Source organism: Mastomys coucha, unplaced genomic scaffold (genome assembly GCF_008632895.1).
Source record: "Mastomys coucha isolate ucsf_1 unplaced genomic scaffold, UCSF_Mcou_1 pScaffold11, whole genome shotgun sequence".
Classification (NCBI taxonomy): Eukaryota; Metazoa; Chordata; class Mammalia; order Rodentia; family Muridae; genus Mastomys; species Mastomys coucha.
The window spans coordinates 10,303,103-10,318,633 of record NW_022196893.1 but is presented as its reverse complement, the minus strand read 5'-3'; the positions used below and the strand labels follow the sequence as shown (position 1 = coordinate 10,318,633).

The 15,531-nt window shown below is 39.1% G+C and overlaps 1 protein-coding gene across 2 annotated transcripts in view; it reads left to right on the top strand.

Moving 5' to 3' along the window:
• Positions 1 to 15,531, top strand: part of Dmc1 (DNA meiotic recombinase 1) — a 44,231-nt gene that overhangs the window by 16,931 nt on the left and 11,769 nt on the right. For both annotated transcript variants that reach the window (XM_031358109.1, XM_031358111.1), the window contains exons 9-12: positions 3,476 to 3,567; positions 4,047 to 4,120; positions 4,238 to 4,352; positions 4,832 to 4,892. In XM_031358109.1, coding sequence (XP_031213969.1) covers positions 3,476 to 3,567; positions 4,047 to 4,120; positions 4,238 to 4,352; positions 4,832 to 4,892 — 342 coding nt within the window. The remainder of the gene's footprint in view (positions 1 to 3,475; positions 3,568 to 4,046; positions 4,121 to 4,237; positions 4,353 to 4,831; positions 4,893 to 15,531) is intronic.

The window sequence follows — 15,531 nt, the reverse complement described above, 5'->3', positions numbered from 1 at the left end:
CATTCTTAAAACTTCATATCCAAAGATTTTGCCTTAAGTAGAGGGAAGGACTTGAAGAGCTTAAGTGTACAGAAGGAAAGGGTCAGAGCTGTTTGTATCACAGAGGACATGGCAGTGTAATTGATATAAAAGTATTCTAGTATTCTAGAATAGTCACCCAGAAAGGTGATTTGGGTCTAAGACGTGAAGGGCTTTGAAAACAGATGATGGGTGTCAATTAAGGTATTTTTTCAAAAATCTAGGAAAATGAGAGTTTTTGTCTACATTGGATGCAATAAGAATGAAAAGAAGCTAGGTGTGTAGTACACACTCAGGAGGTGGGGCAGGCTGATCTCTGAGATCAAGGCCAGCCTTACCTACAGAGTGAGTTCCAGGACAGCCAGGACAATGCAGAGAACCCTGTCTCCAAAGCAAGCAAACAAAAGGAACAAAAAGAACAGAACAGGAAGCATTAGCAAGGGGTCTGCAGACAAAGGAGAAGAGCGCTTGTCCTGAGTAGAGTGGTACTGAGGACAACCAAGGTTTCTTTGCAGCGTGTTAAACATGAAGGGCATGAGACCATACAGATGACATTGGGAAATTCTGGGCAAAGGGTAGAGTCAGATGTGGATGAATTAGAGAGGACAGGGAAAACGTTGATGTGTGCTTATATTTATGAAGAGGACTAAAATCAAAGTATAATCAGAGGAAGGAGGAAGTTTTCGGAAGGCAAGCATATGTGAAATGTGAAGAATGAGACAGATCACTGGAGTTGGGCATTGGTTCCAGGGAACATTTACAGTAGAGTCTGGGATGATGGAAGCATCTTGCAAGGAAACAGCAAGTGAAGGAGGCAATGTGTAAATTGGATGGAAACAGTGGTTCAAGGAGGTACCAGGTTCAGAAGATGTAAGATCTGTATGGCTTAATTAAAGCAAGTCACAATGAAGCCCAGCCTGCTTCACCAGGCTTATTTCTCACCATGGTCATAACTAGAAGCAAAGAGATGGGAATGTTACAGTCTTGCTAACTATGCTTTGTTGTTAAAAATTGGAAAATGTTGTGTATTATTATTCTTTGGGCTATAAAGTTTTTTGTGCTGTCATCAAGGCTTCTTATATCCCCAGAACTTTTGCTTTGCTATATCACCTTCTCAAGTACTGTTTTCAAGAAGGTGATTAGGATTTCAAAAACAGACTGGTTTTTTTTTTTTTTTTTCATGTCTGCAATGCCTTTGCTCTCTTCTGTCAGTCATCTTGGCTGGTCATACTGAAATCCATGTGTTGCTATCCATCCTACAGGGGATTTGCTTTCTCTATTTCCATATCACAATCTTACTGAATCACACAAGTGGTTAAGCCTCTCATATCAAGGCCTGATCTTTCTGACTTTCTGTAATTACCCAATTCAGAAAATCTTGGCCTTCCAGAACTATTGTAGAATTAATTATAAGAAACACTCCTGGGCTGGAGAGATGGCTCAGTGGTTAAGAGCACTGACTGCTCTTCCAAAGGTCCTGAGTTCAAATCCCAGCAACCAATGGTGGTTCACAACCATCCGTAATGAGATCTGATGCCCTCTTCTGGAGTGTGTAAAGACAGCTACAGTGTACTTACATATAATAATAAATCTTAAAAAAAAAAAAAAAAAAAAAAAAAAAAAAGAAAGAAAAGAAAAAAGAAATACTCCTGTGAAAGAAAAGTCAGCATGTTGAGAAATCTGGGCATGAGAAGTCTCTGAAGGAACCTTCTAAGTTGAGAAGGGAGGGTAGGATGTTTAGAAATGTAGCAAGAGGGACACAGCTGGTATGCAGCTAGGTATAAAAAGAAGGACCTCCCTGGGCAGTGGTGGCGCACGCCTTTAATCCCAGCACTTGGGAGGCAGAGGCAGGCGGATTTCTGAGTTCGAGGCCAGCCTGGTCTACAGAGTGAGTTCCAGGACAGCCAGGGCCACTCAGAGAAACCCTGTCTCGAAAAAAAAAAAAGAAAGAAAGAAAGAAAGAAGGATTTCAGAGAGGGAAGGATGGCTCTTGTAGATTAGCAACCTGGATTTTATCAAGACAGGAAGAGAATAGTTAGGAGCAAAGAGAAATTCAGTAGGAAAATCTCTTATGTTATTCTCTTGGGTTTTTTTCAACCTACGCTGCTGTCTTTTGTTATTTTATTTATATTTCTATTTTGTCTTTGTATGTTTTAAGCTTACCTAGGGCATAGATTCTTATGAATCTTTATGCTTTCTACTGTTAATGGGTTAATATGGTCATCAGTATATACTTGTAGATTGTTTTGTATTTTCCCTCATTGTTAGACCAACTCTTAAACCCCTGTTCAGATAGAATTCATGGTTTGTAGAAGCTGACATGAATGATACTTTTGTTGCCTCTTGCCTAGGATGTGCAAGGGGTTTAATACCTAACAATGGAGTTTTAAAAAGAAATATAAACCCAACTGTGGTGGCATACACCTTTAATCGAAACACTCAGGAGGCACAGGCAGGGAAATCTCCAAGTTTGAAGCCAGCTTGGTCTACAGAGTGAGTTCTGTGACATCCAGGGTTACATAGAGAAACCTTTGTCTCAAAACAAACAAACCAAAATAAATAAATACATAAATAAACAAAATTTTAAAGAATGGCCTTGCTTCCCAGCAGCTAGTAGTACTTTATGAGCAATGAAAACAAGAGTGAAATGAAACTGCAGATATGTTGGTTTTGTTTCTTGATTTCACTTGTACCATTGTTAGTCACAAAGAACCATAAAATAAAGTGGAATTACTTTCTGTAGTTTACCAGTTAGTGATATTAGCATCTTCCACCTTTGGGGGTATAGGGATTTGTCTCCATCGGAACTTTCTAATTTCAGAAAGCTACCAACTCCTTTAGAAGAAGGTGTATAAAAGCCAAAATAAAACAAAACAAAAAAACCCTCCTTCAATCATTCCCTTTTAGACCCTTGAGGTTATTTTTTGACCCTTCATGTAACTAAATTTATCAGTTTTTTGCCCCATTTTATTAGTGGAATGCTAAACTATTTATTTTTGAGCCAATGAAGAATTTGAAGTGACTTGAATATAACTCAAGAATAGGTCTATTTTTATAGAGCCGAGAACAAAAGAGACTCACAAACCTTAGTTTCTAGTTTTTTTATTTTAACTTTTCTGTAGCACAGTCCTAAGTTATTTGCCAAAACTCTGTCAATGTCTTCATAAAATGAGGATATCACAACAAGCTTCTAAGCTTATTTAAAAAATTGTATACCTTAATATTTAATTTCTGATTTACCATGTCTATAACACCTTCCATTATGTAAGACATTTTGAAGCAGTTATGAAAAACAACAGCTCTGGTAGCTTCTTAGGTAATTAGTAGCATCCAGAATGCCTTTGCAGATGCACTGTTAAGTCTCAGTTGCCTTACCTGCTCACAGTGCTACCTCTTATAGCTATCTAAACTTTCTTTGGAATTGGTTTATTGAATCCTTAATCTTGGCACACTCCAGCCGTCCAGACCGCCTTCGGGACATTGCTGATCGATTCAACGTAGACCATGAAGCAGTACTGGACAACGTGCTTTATGCACGTGCATATACTAGTAAGAGCCCTGTGCATTTGCATGCTTGGGTTTTGGGAATGTTTGCAACACTAGTTTACTATTTGATGATATACAATATTTTCACTCGTTTTCTCTGTTTTATTTAAATTTTCTACAAATTAGTCTTCAAATATTATCATCTGTTCAGTTCTCAAGGCCTTCAAATGCCTTCAGAATTTTTATTTGTTGTCTCTGAAATGTAGAGTAACAGCTATTTTTCCTATTTGATGCTGGCATTGAACCTAGGGTTTCCCATACTCTAGGTATGTGGTAAAGCATTAAAGTAAAGCTCCCTAGAACAATATCTTTTTGTCTAAGCTACTGTTTGCCACATATGGTGAAGCAGAGTATACAGTCCTATTTGGTAAGGTGATAAATAGGGGGAAAGAAGCGGTCTATCTGACTGGCACCCAAAGTCACACACCTGAGTATCGTCTTGCTTCCAGCTTTTATGACATTTTCTCTCTCTTTTCCATCAGGTGAACATCAGATGGAGCTACTTGATTATGTAGCAGCCAAGTTTCATGAAGAAGCTGGCATTTTCAAACTATTGGTATGAGTTTTTAATGTTCACTGGCAGAGCTATTTAGTATACTATTCTATTCTGCTTAAATAGCAGTCTTCCTCCAATTTTAAAATGAATGTTTGGTTTTATGTTACTCCCATGCAGATCATTGACTCAGTAATGGCACTTTTTCGAGTGGATTTCAGTGGCCGTGGGGAATTGGCTGAACGCCAGCAAAAATTGGCCCAGATGTTGTCACGACTCCAAAAAATCTCAGAAGGTAGATCTTTAAAATAAAATGGCACTGTCACATAGCGTCTGTTGACTCTGTTTGCTATAGTATGCTTTTCAGAGAAGCTCAGAAGGATGTCAGAAGCATAACATTTTTAAAATTACTTTCATGAGAATACAATTATTTAAACATGATTCTGCTAGAAATAATAATAATGATGACTTTAAGTAATTTTTATTATTAATGAAAATAGGAAGCTGGGCATGATGCCACTTTAATCCCAGCACTTAGGGGGCTGAAGCAGGAAGATCTCTAATTTGAGGCTAGCCTGGTCTACAGAGCAGGTTCCAGGATAGCTAGGACTACACAGAGAAACCCTGTCTCGAAACAAAACAAAAACCAATAGGATCAAGAACTTGTTTATAAAAGTAAACTCATGGTGCAATGTTCCTATACTAAAGTCTTACAATGAACTTTGTATTTTTGTTGCACTTCTCTTAGTTTCTTAATTTTATTTTTTGATGCAGAATATAATGTTGCTGTTTTTGTGACCAATCAAATGACTGCAGATCCTGGAGCAACTATGACGTAAGCCATTGTTTTGTATTTACAGAGATTACTATTAAGAGGTTACTGTACAGAATAAAATCATTTAGCATAACCAACCTTATCTATGTGTGATATCACATGCCTGTTATCCTAGCACTTGGGAGATGATCGTAGGAGAATGGTGAACTCAAAATCAGATTGGGTGATTTGTGAAGCCTCATCTCAAAACAGCAACAATAATAATCAGCCTTGATATGGACACATGTATTGAAGATCACTTCATTATACACTGTCACTTCATAACTGCACACGGCACTTATTTGTTATTTAGGACCTATTTTTTTCTGTATTCCTTATAGAGTAAAGCAGAATTTTAATCAGTACTAGGGTCTCCATTCGGGTCTAAGACAAAGGAGTATTGAAAGACAATAAGAAAAAGATCTTAGGGGCTTGAAAGATGGTGTAGCAGTTTAGAACACTGTTCTTACAGAAGACCTGAGTTTGAATCCCAGCACCTAATAGTGGCTCACAACTATTCATAATGTTCACAATGGTTTTCTGAAAGATGGCAAGGAATAGAAAGCAAAGAGAACTGAAATAAGATTGTGAAAACATAACAAAGGAAGGTTTGGATCACCATCCAGAAGGTTTGGGTATGAGTTTAATAGCCCTGAGTTCATAATAACTTTCAAAAGCTTTTCTACATTTTATTCAGAAAACTTTTTAACCAGAGAAAAACTTCACATTAGCATAATGAATGTACATGGAGCATTCACTTAGGTTTACCAATGCTTATTGTATCCTTAGGACACACACACTCTCTCTTCCTTCCCCATGCCCCTCTCTGTGTGGTGGTTTGAATAGGCATGGCTCCCATAGACTCAAGTTTGACTGCTTGGCAATAGGGGTGGCACTATTAGGAGGTGTGGCCTTGTTTGAGGAGGTGTATCACTGTGGGGTAGGCTTTGAGGTCTCCTGTGCTCAAGATATGCCCAGTGTGGCACACAGTCTCCTGGTGCCTGCAGATCAAGACATTGAACTCTCAGCTCCTTTCTTCCGCACTGTGTCTGCCTGTATGCCACTATGTTTCCTGCCATGATACTAATAAACTAAACCTCTGAACCTGTAAGCCAGCCCCAATTGTTTTCCTTTATAAGAGTTGCTGTGCTCATGGTGTCTCTTCACAGCAATAAAGCCCTAAGACATCCTCTTATGTATATGCATGCTAGCATGCATATCTGTGAAATCTTTTTTTCTTTGTACATACTCACAGTCATACATTGAGATATATTGACATATATCCTATTTGGTGAACCATTTGAGATTTGTCTGGGCTTTTTTCTGATTGTTGAGTATTATTTGTAGACATTAACATTTTATCACTTAATACTTCAGCATATGTCTTCTAAGAGCAAGAACATTCTCCTTCGTAATCACAGTACAGTTAACACATGCTGTTTAACATCAACAATGATGCTATCTAATATCCAGCTTTTTCTAGTTGTGCTGACAATGTTCATTATAATTGAGAAGAGTTGTTTTAGGCTTATGGTCCTCAACAGAGGGCATGCTATATTTGTATTATAGAGTCTCTATAGTCCTTTAATCAAAATAGCTCCTCAGCCTTGTTATGCTTTTATGACAGCGATAATTGGTTTAAAAATTTTTTAAGGTTTATCTTTGAATCCTGTGCATATGTGTATGTCTGTGTGTGGGCATGTGCACATGTGAGTGCAGGTGCTTCTGGAGTCCAAAAGAGGGTGTGGCTCCTACAGGAAGGAGGCTTCTGAGCTTACAACATGGGTGTCAGGAACAGAACTCAGGTCCTTGTCAAGAGCAGTATGCATTCTTAGCTAATGAGCCATCTCTCCAGCCTTTGTGATATTAATATTTTTGAACAGCAGGTCAGCTATTTTCAGTATCTTTCAATTTGAAGTTGCTTAAAATTTTTTAAAAACTTTTTTGACTTATGTATGTTGTGGGAAATATTAAAAATGGTCAAACCCCAAACTCTCCTTCCTGCCAGACCACGTTCTAGTACTGGTACTGGCAGGCCACATCACTAAGTCCTGTAGGCTCCTGCTATTCTCTCCCAGCTAGCAAGATCATCTCACTTATATGCAACGCTCCACATTCCCCACAGTCATCTAGCACCTAGTTACCCAGTAGAAACATAACTCTTAAGGCTTAATTATCCAATCAGTTTATATATCAATAAGATCACAATTTACAAGATGCCAATGCCATAGTTTCAGAGCCAAGTGATAAAGATAATGTTTTAACCCAATTATTCTAACCTTGTAAAAACCTTAGCTCCCTGTGGCTGTTAAAACCACGCGGGGTCTGGATCATTGTCCTCTTCATCTGCCTCCATGATGATTTCCTTTGTTTTTTTCTTTTCTCCCCCAACCCCTCCTCACTCCTAAACTTCTAGCTCCACCTCCCTATTCCTGTCAATCATGGATCTGTCATTGCCCTAATGTGATTGGACAGAGAAAACGCTGCAACATATGTACACACACATAACTTGCAGAAGTAAGCTCCCTCTTTCTCCGTGTGACTTCTGCATATACAACTCTGTCAGGCTTTGTGGCAGGTGACTTTATCTGCTGAGCCATCTAGCCAGCCCTGATTGTTTTTCTCATTATTTTAAATGTAAAATCAGAAATAAGAAAACTTCGTGAGTGATATTAGACCCTTCTCAGTGTATCAGGTTAGAAGGCACAACATAGAACTTTGCCGCATTATTAGGATGTTAAGTTTGGCCTCCGGGTGGTGGTGGCGCCTACATGCCTTTAATCCCAGCACTTGGGAGGCAGAGGCAGGTGGATTTCTGAGTTCAAGACCAGCCTGGTCTACAGAGTGAGTTTCAGGACAGCTAGGGCTATACAGAGAAACCCTGTCTCGAAAACCAAAAAAATAAAAACAAAAACAAAAAAACAAAAACCAAGATTCTTGAGCCAAGTATGGTAAAGCATACCTTTAATCCCAGCATTTAGGAGGAAACAAATAGATCTTTATAAGTTCAAGGTCAGCTGGCTCATCTATGTAGTGAGATGCAGTCTAAAACAAACAAACAAACAACCCCCCCCCCAAAAAAAAAACAAAAAAATCCAGCCAACTGGGCTAGAGAGATGGCTTAGTGGTTAAGAGCATTGACTGCTCTTTCAGAGTACCTGGGTTCAATTCCCACACATGGTGGCTCACCATCTGTAATGGGATCCTGTGCCCTCTTCTGGTGTGTCTGGAGACAGTGACAGTATTCTCATATAAATAAATAAATAAATAACTAAATAAATAAATAAATAATTCTTTTAAAAAAAAAAAAGCCTTGAGAGTCACCTTCAGACATTCTCAAACTCGGAGCTACTAAAAAAAGAAAATCAGCCAACTAATGTTTGAGAGAAATAGTGTTTGTGAGAGTTCTTCATTAGTAAAGCCACAAAAACACCTCTTTGAAATTTAGTAATTTGTGGGTGATGCTCACACCAAGTGGTGCCATGTTTTGCAATCAGCTTTCACCATTTATTTTAGCACCTGTCAATAATTCTTGACTAAATTAATCATTACACCAATGTTGCAAAACAAAGTGATTTTACTTTAAACCAAGGCAGTTCTTCTATTATGTGCATATAAATGAGACATAAACATATATACGAGCAGATACTTAATAACAGTGCAAAATTCTCTAAGTTGTGCTGAAATGAATGTGCCTCTCTTCCAGCATTTATTTATTTATTTATCCACTTACTTTTATTTAATGTGTATGTTTGAGTGCCTGCATGTAAGCATGCGCAGCACATGAATCCTTGGTGCCAGGTAGAGCCAGAAGACAGCACCAGATTCCCTGGAACTGTAGTCACAGGTAGTTGTAAGCTGCCATGTGTGGGCTGGGAACCAAATCCCAGTCTTCTGCAAAAGCAGGCAATACTCTTCATCACTAAGCTGTCTCTCCAGCCATCTTCAGTCATTTAAAAACTTGCCAAAGCACACTGCTGCATCTTTTGCATTTCAATTTATCTTTTACTCTTCAATTCATTTTATGAGTATTCTCTACTTTGCTAAAAGGAAAATACTAATGTGAAAAAAACCCTATGACTATGTAAATAGTCAAAAGAAAGTTAAAATAGTGAGAGAACTAAAAGTAAAGCTTAGTGGTAGGATGTATGGTTAGCAATGTGGAAAGCCTGAGGCTCAACTCCTCTCCCTTTCAAAAAAAAAAAAAAAAAAAAAAAAAAAAAAAACAAAACAAAACAAAGATTAAGGAGAAAACTAACTATTCATTAGTTCAAATCTTATTGAAAACCTTTTAGCTAACAAGAGTCTGCAAATTAATTAGCAAACTAAAGAAACAAAAACCTTTGTATCAATAAAAGAAAAAGATAAATGTTACCTATTTAGTTATTTAACTCAGTAGTTTAAAGTCTTGGTATGTCCCCATCACATCATCTGTAGTGTATCCTTGAAGGCTTAAAGCAATCTTTTCTCTATGGAGTGTCTTTTGTATACAGGACATGAAGTACTTCACAAAGAGATTAATTTTAAACTAACAAGAAATGGAAGATTTTAAAGCCTTACTTTAAAAAGAGAAAATGAGTCATTGGCTCAGAGGGAGGAAGTGGGTTGCATTCAGATAGAACAGTACAAGTTAAAGAGCACTGTTCCCTCTTCAGGTGTGGGGAGGGAGCACTGAGGAGGCCCAGCTGTCACTCGAGTTACAAGGCAAAAGAAATTAGGTCAGGTAGAGGTTCTTTTCTCTTGTATTTGTAAAAAGTTTCAAAAAGAGTAAAATCATCTCGAAATTACTCTGGTAAGACTGTGAAGGAAGACTTGAGAGGTGCTAGAAAGGAAATAACTGGAGAGGGAGACAGAACAGTCTATAAGGAAGAGAACTAAGCAGAGAGCCAGCCAAGGTAACAAAGCTAGAATTTTTGCAGTATAAGTCTGCTGTGAGAACTCTCTTCCACCTAGCCAAGCTGTAAGGAAACAAGGATCACTGTAATTAGTATGTTCTGAAGTATATTAAATTATAACAGTACAGATTAAATACATGTCTCCGTGTAAAACACAAAATTACCACATCTAAATGAAAAGTGGGGACAGTTTTAAAGTAAAGGATCTCCACGCTATTAGAAACCCTCCCCTAAAGAAAATATCTTTGTTTCTTGGTATTGAGGAACTCCAAGCTCAGCCCGCCTGGAGCCTGTCAGAGAAATATCACTATAATTGGTATGAATCCCCAAGTACACTGACAATAATTGAGGCTTGTATCCCATGCATTATACTTGATGGCACATCGTATTAAAAAAGAACAAAATTATAGAGGCAAAGAGCTGCTGTATGATACAGCAGAGCAGAGACTCCTAGATAGGGCTACAGATTCAGACTTTAGGGTTGGAACAATCCAGCCCAGAAATCCTAGAGATACAAGTTAGAGAATGGGCCTGATAAGCTGCACACCAGGGCAGATAAGCAGCAAAAGAGACCATGATATCATCACATACTTCTGTTGCATCTGAGATTCTCAAACAAAAAGCCATCCAGAATATTTGCAGCCTTGTAGATGTATCACTTACTGATTAAATATGTCAACCTATGACTTAACATTGTCGAGTTAAATGAGAAAGTAATGTGTTTATGGTCACTAATATAGTGACCTTATGCAAAGTGTTTAGATTATTTGAAACCCATTCTTCTCTTCACTCTCCCACCCCTCAATTAAGAGATTTTTTTTTTTTTTCCGAGACAGGGTTTCTCTGTGTAGCCCTAGCTGTCCTGGAACTCATTCTGTAGACCAGGCTGGCCTTGAACTCAGAAATCCACCTGCCTCTGCCTCCCAAGTGCTGGGATTAATGGCATGTGCCACTACTGCCCAGCCAAGAGATCTTATACTTATTCATTACTTACCATGCACCAGAAGCTTTTGTGTATAATCTTATGTAATTCTTATGTGACCCTGATATACCGCCCCTGTTCCACCTTTCTGTGCTTTCTATGAAGCCAGTCCCAATATGTGGTTGAACCTCTCCCCACCCACCCCACCCCACCATACAAGAATTCCAATTTCAAAAGATGAGGGAGAAAACTGTTCTTTTTTTTTTTTTTTCTCAAGACAGGGTTTCTCTGTGTATCCCTGGCTGTCCTGGTATTCACTCTGTAGACCAGGCTGGCCTCGAACTCAGAAATCCGCCTGTCTCTGCCTCCCAAGTGCTGGGATTAAAGGCGTGTGCCACCACCACCCAGCGGAAAACTGTTTTAATGTGTGCATATTTTGGGGGCAGTAAGTATTGTATTACTTAACAATAACAACAACTACTACTGGAATTCACTTTATAGACCAGGCTGACCCTGCACTCAAAGAGATCTGCCTGTCTCTGCCTCCCAAGTTCTGGTGTTACACCCAATATACACTTGATCTTATAAAAGCATTCTTCAGTGGGGATGCTTCTTCTCAGATGACTTTAGCTCGTGTCAACGTGACATAAACTAGCCAGCACACTGCATGCACAAGGCTTTGGGTTGACTCTGATCCTTCCTCACCACCACCACCACCAAAACAACAACAACAGCTAGTACAAACAAGAAAGAAAAGAAACTGACGCTTCTTAGTCTTGCAGTGTTCTTACAGCCTATCCAGCTTCCTCTCAGATCTGTTCTTCATGACCTCAGCTAACTTGGAGCTGGAGACCATAATGATAGAATATGCCATGTCCTGTTCAACCAAAGTGGGAAAATCTTTCTGTTCCTCCTTATTTCTAATATCTACCCCCACCTGCTCCCTCATTCTCCACAGAAAAGAGGAGCTGAGAGGAGAAGAAAATGTAAAAGGCTATAGGAGGGATGTGGGAGGTTTTCTGATGCTGTTAACTTGGTCAGAAATAGATGTAAATTAAAGCCCTCTGGAAGAATGCAGACTGCTACGCCACCGCTTTCTATGTCACTTCAAGCCTGTGACTGCTGCAGTAGTCAGTAAGTGCAAACACTTGAAGAAAAATTTCTCGGACTTTGTTTCATTGAAAGATGACTGTTTAAATGCAAATGTTTAATTAAGTAATACCTGCCATTTATTGAGGATATCTTAGGTGGTAAGTTTGCTGACACTGTAGAGCTAATGTGTATAAACGAGTAGCCATGGTTCCTAGTATATACAGTGGCTCCCAATAAGTTATTCATAGTATCTTGAGTCCTCACAACAGCCCTGAAAGGTCAGGAGTCCACCCTACTCCTCATTTTCCTATGAAATAGGTAGTAAATATTTGAGTCAAAGTTAGAACAGCAGATTACTAAAATAGATTAGAACAGTAGACACAGCCGGGTGGTAGAATCCCAGCACTTGGGAGGCAGAGGCAGGCAGATTTCTGAGTTCAAGGCCAGCCTGGTCTACAGAGTGAGTTCCAGGACAGCCAGGGCTACACAGAGAAACCCTGTCTCAAAAAACAAAACAAAAACAAAAAAAAAAAGAACAGTAGATACTAAGCTAAGACTTTACCTGAATTATGTCATCTTAATCTTACAGTTGTCCTTCCAGTTGGTACCATGATTCCTTATGAAGAGTCAGAAACAGAATGGTTAAACAGTTTTCGTGAGGCCCCAAAGCTGACAAGCCAGCCTTTGAATTCAGGTCTAATTCTAAAGCTCATAATCTACACAACACATCAGGGCTATACCTGCCTGATGGAAAAATTGCAATGTTGTCACTCAGAGACTTTGCAGGGATATACCTATTCTAGAGAACTGACCAGGACAGAAAGGCCCTGTTCAGGGCCCTAAGCCTTTAAGCAGAGGTGTGTGTTAGGGTTCATGAATCACCACACAAACCATACGAACACTGATCTCAGTTAAGCAAGAATAGTTTATTGAACGCATAACCCAAGACTGAACTTCAGGACCGTAAAAAGGACTCAGGTGCCTAATTGTAGTACCTACCTGACCTGAAAGTAGGCTTTTTATAGGAAAAACAGGTTCAAAAGTTTAAAAGGAAGAAGGGGAGCATTCCAACATTTTGGTTAACTAGACAGAGTATAATCAACCTTTAAGCTGATTGGTCCTAGATAAGGTAAGAGGAATGGTGGATGGGTGCAGAACAGGAGAATTTCAAAACATTGAGATAACAGAGCATAAGTAATTCAACCATAACTTTTTTGGCTTATTAGTAGCATTTTTCAATGTCAGCCATGGATAATTACTTCTGGGAAGTAGAGTCTGAGAACCTGAACTCAATTTCACCTTATGAGCAAAATGGAGACTGAATACAAAAATGGCTACAGTTATGTTAAAAGGAGCAGGCCTCAACAGTGTGATTGGATCAGTGAATCCTTCTCAACAGGGAATCTTTTTTTTTTTTTTCCTCAAGTCAGGGTTTCTCTGTGTAGCCCTGGCTGTCCTGGAACTCGTTCTGTAGACCAGGCTGGCCTTGAACTCAGAAATCTGCCTGCCTCTGCCTCCCAAGTGCTGGGATTAAAGGCATGTGCCACCACTGCCCAGTGGGAATCTTAAAGCCAGTTCATAGATTTAGCAAAAGACAGAGGACTAGTCTGATAAAGAAAATTTAGCCATATTTGAAGTTCATGTGACCAATGAGTGCATACTCGCTCTACAGAGACCTCTAACAGAATCCATTTTTTTTTTTTCAAGGCAGGGTTTCTCTGTGTATCCCTGGCTGTCCTGGAACTCACTCTATAGACCAGGCTGGCCTCTAACTCAGAAATCCACCTGCCTCTGCCTCTCAAGCACTGAGATTAAAGGTGTGTGCCACCACTGCCCAGCCAGAATCCAAACTTTAATCCAAATTATTTCTAAATCTGAAATCCAAGCAAAGCGAAATATAGATGACTTAAAAAGTGTCTTTGAGAACTCAGTAAATCTTAATTCAATAGCACTCCTTTTTTTTTAAAGATTTATTTTATTTATTTTATGTGTATGAGTACACTGTAACCATGATGGCCTTGAGCTATCATGTGTGTGGTTGTTGGGGGTTGAACTCAGAACCTTCTTACCTGCCCCGCTCGCTCCAGCTCCGCTCTCTCCAGCTCCGCTCTCTCCAGCCCCACGCACTCCAGCCCCGCCTGCTCTGACCCCAGCTCGCTCCGGTGTAATTCACTGTAGCTGTTTTCAAACACACTAGAAGAGGGCAGCCGATCTCATTATGGGTGCTTGTGAACCACCATGTGGTTGCTGGGATCCGAACTCAGGACCTTTGGAAGAACAGTCAGTGCTCTTACCCGCTGAGCCATCTTGCCAGCTCCTCAATAGCACTCCTAAACTTACATATAAATTTACATATGTGTACATATGTTCATTTTGCTGGATGGGATTTTGTATCTTTTATTAAATTGTAAAGTGTTGGTGATCTATATAATAAATGTTAAGGGCTAAAACCTCCATACACAGTTATGTACAGAATTGTTGACAGAGCAAACAAAATTTGGTTTAATTCTATCAAACCTAAGGCTGTTGATATTTCATAGTCTATTTTGATTAATATGATCTCAACATTTGAGTCATTTTGATAACATTTTATAGTTTGCAACCCCTGTAGTAATTTCCCTATATAGCTCAGCTGCCTTTGGAGATGATATTGTTAATGCTCAGACTCTTCACTTGGAGCCATCAAGCTCTTCTCCATGGTGTGCAAGGAGTCACATTAGTAACAGCAATTTGCTAAAAAAAAAAAAAAAAAAAAAAAAAAAAAAAAAAAAAAAAAAAAAAAAGATCTTGGCCATTTATTTAGAAGCTCCACTATGATTCTTGTGGACAGGTTTCCAGAACAGCCAGCAGGGGGATTACTTCAACTGGGAGAGCTGGAAAACTATCATTTTTAATATTTTCCTTTATTTTTTAATTTTTATTTATTTTATTTTATCTTTGGTATAGGGTCTCACTATGCAGCCCCAGGCATCCTCGAACTCCCTATGTAAAGCAGTCTGTCTTTGAACTCTCAGAGATCCACCTGCTTCTCCCTCTAGAGTGATGAAATTAAAGGTATATATCACCATGCCCATCTTTATATTTGCCTTTCTGTTAGAAATTCTTCCAAACATTCTTTGATGTATAGTTTCATTGAAGAGATGTTACAAGCATGTGTCCAGAAAGTCCTTGACTAGGGAGAGCCAAATTACCTTCTCTGTGTTCATTGCAGTGTTTGTGAAAGACCATCGTGTGGCACACACTTGTCTAGACATTAGATAAACAGGGATTATTTAGGTTAACAATAAGGATGCTTTCTCTTTCCCTTTGTGATGCTAGGGATTCTTTGCACCTGATAGGTAAGCACTCTACCCCTGGCCAGAAGTATTCTTTAATAGAAAAATTCACACCATGGCAGGAGACCACAGAGCTTCAGGTTCCTAGAAGGAGGCACCTGAGGAATGAGTGGGAACTGCCTGAGTAAACCTGGTAGGAAAAGGGCCTTTCATTTCAGAGGTAAAATTATATGTAAAGGCATCAAAGTATAAGAGGATTTACTTGAACAAGAAAAAAGAAATGTGAATGTTGGAGGAGAAAATAAGTACAACTCTAGTTAAGTTTGTAAGTAGTTATATTAGGTTTCCATTATTATAACAAATACCTTAAGCATTCGACTTAAAAATAGAAAGGGGGGCTGGGCAGTAGTGGCACACGCTTTTAATCCCAGCACTTGGGAGGCAGAGGCAGGCAGATTTCTGAGTTTGAGGCCAGC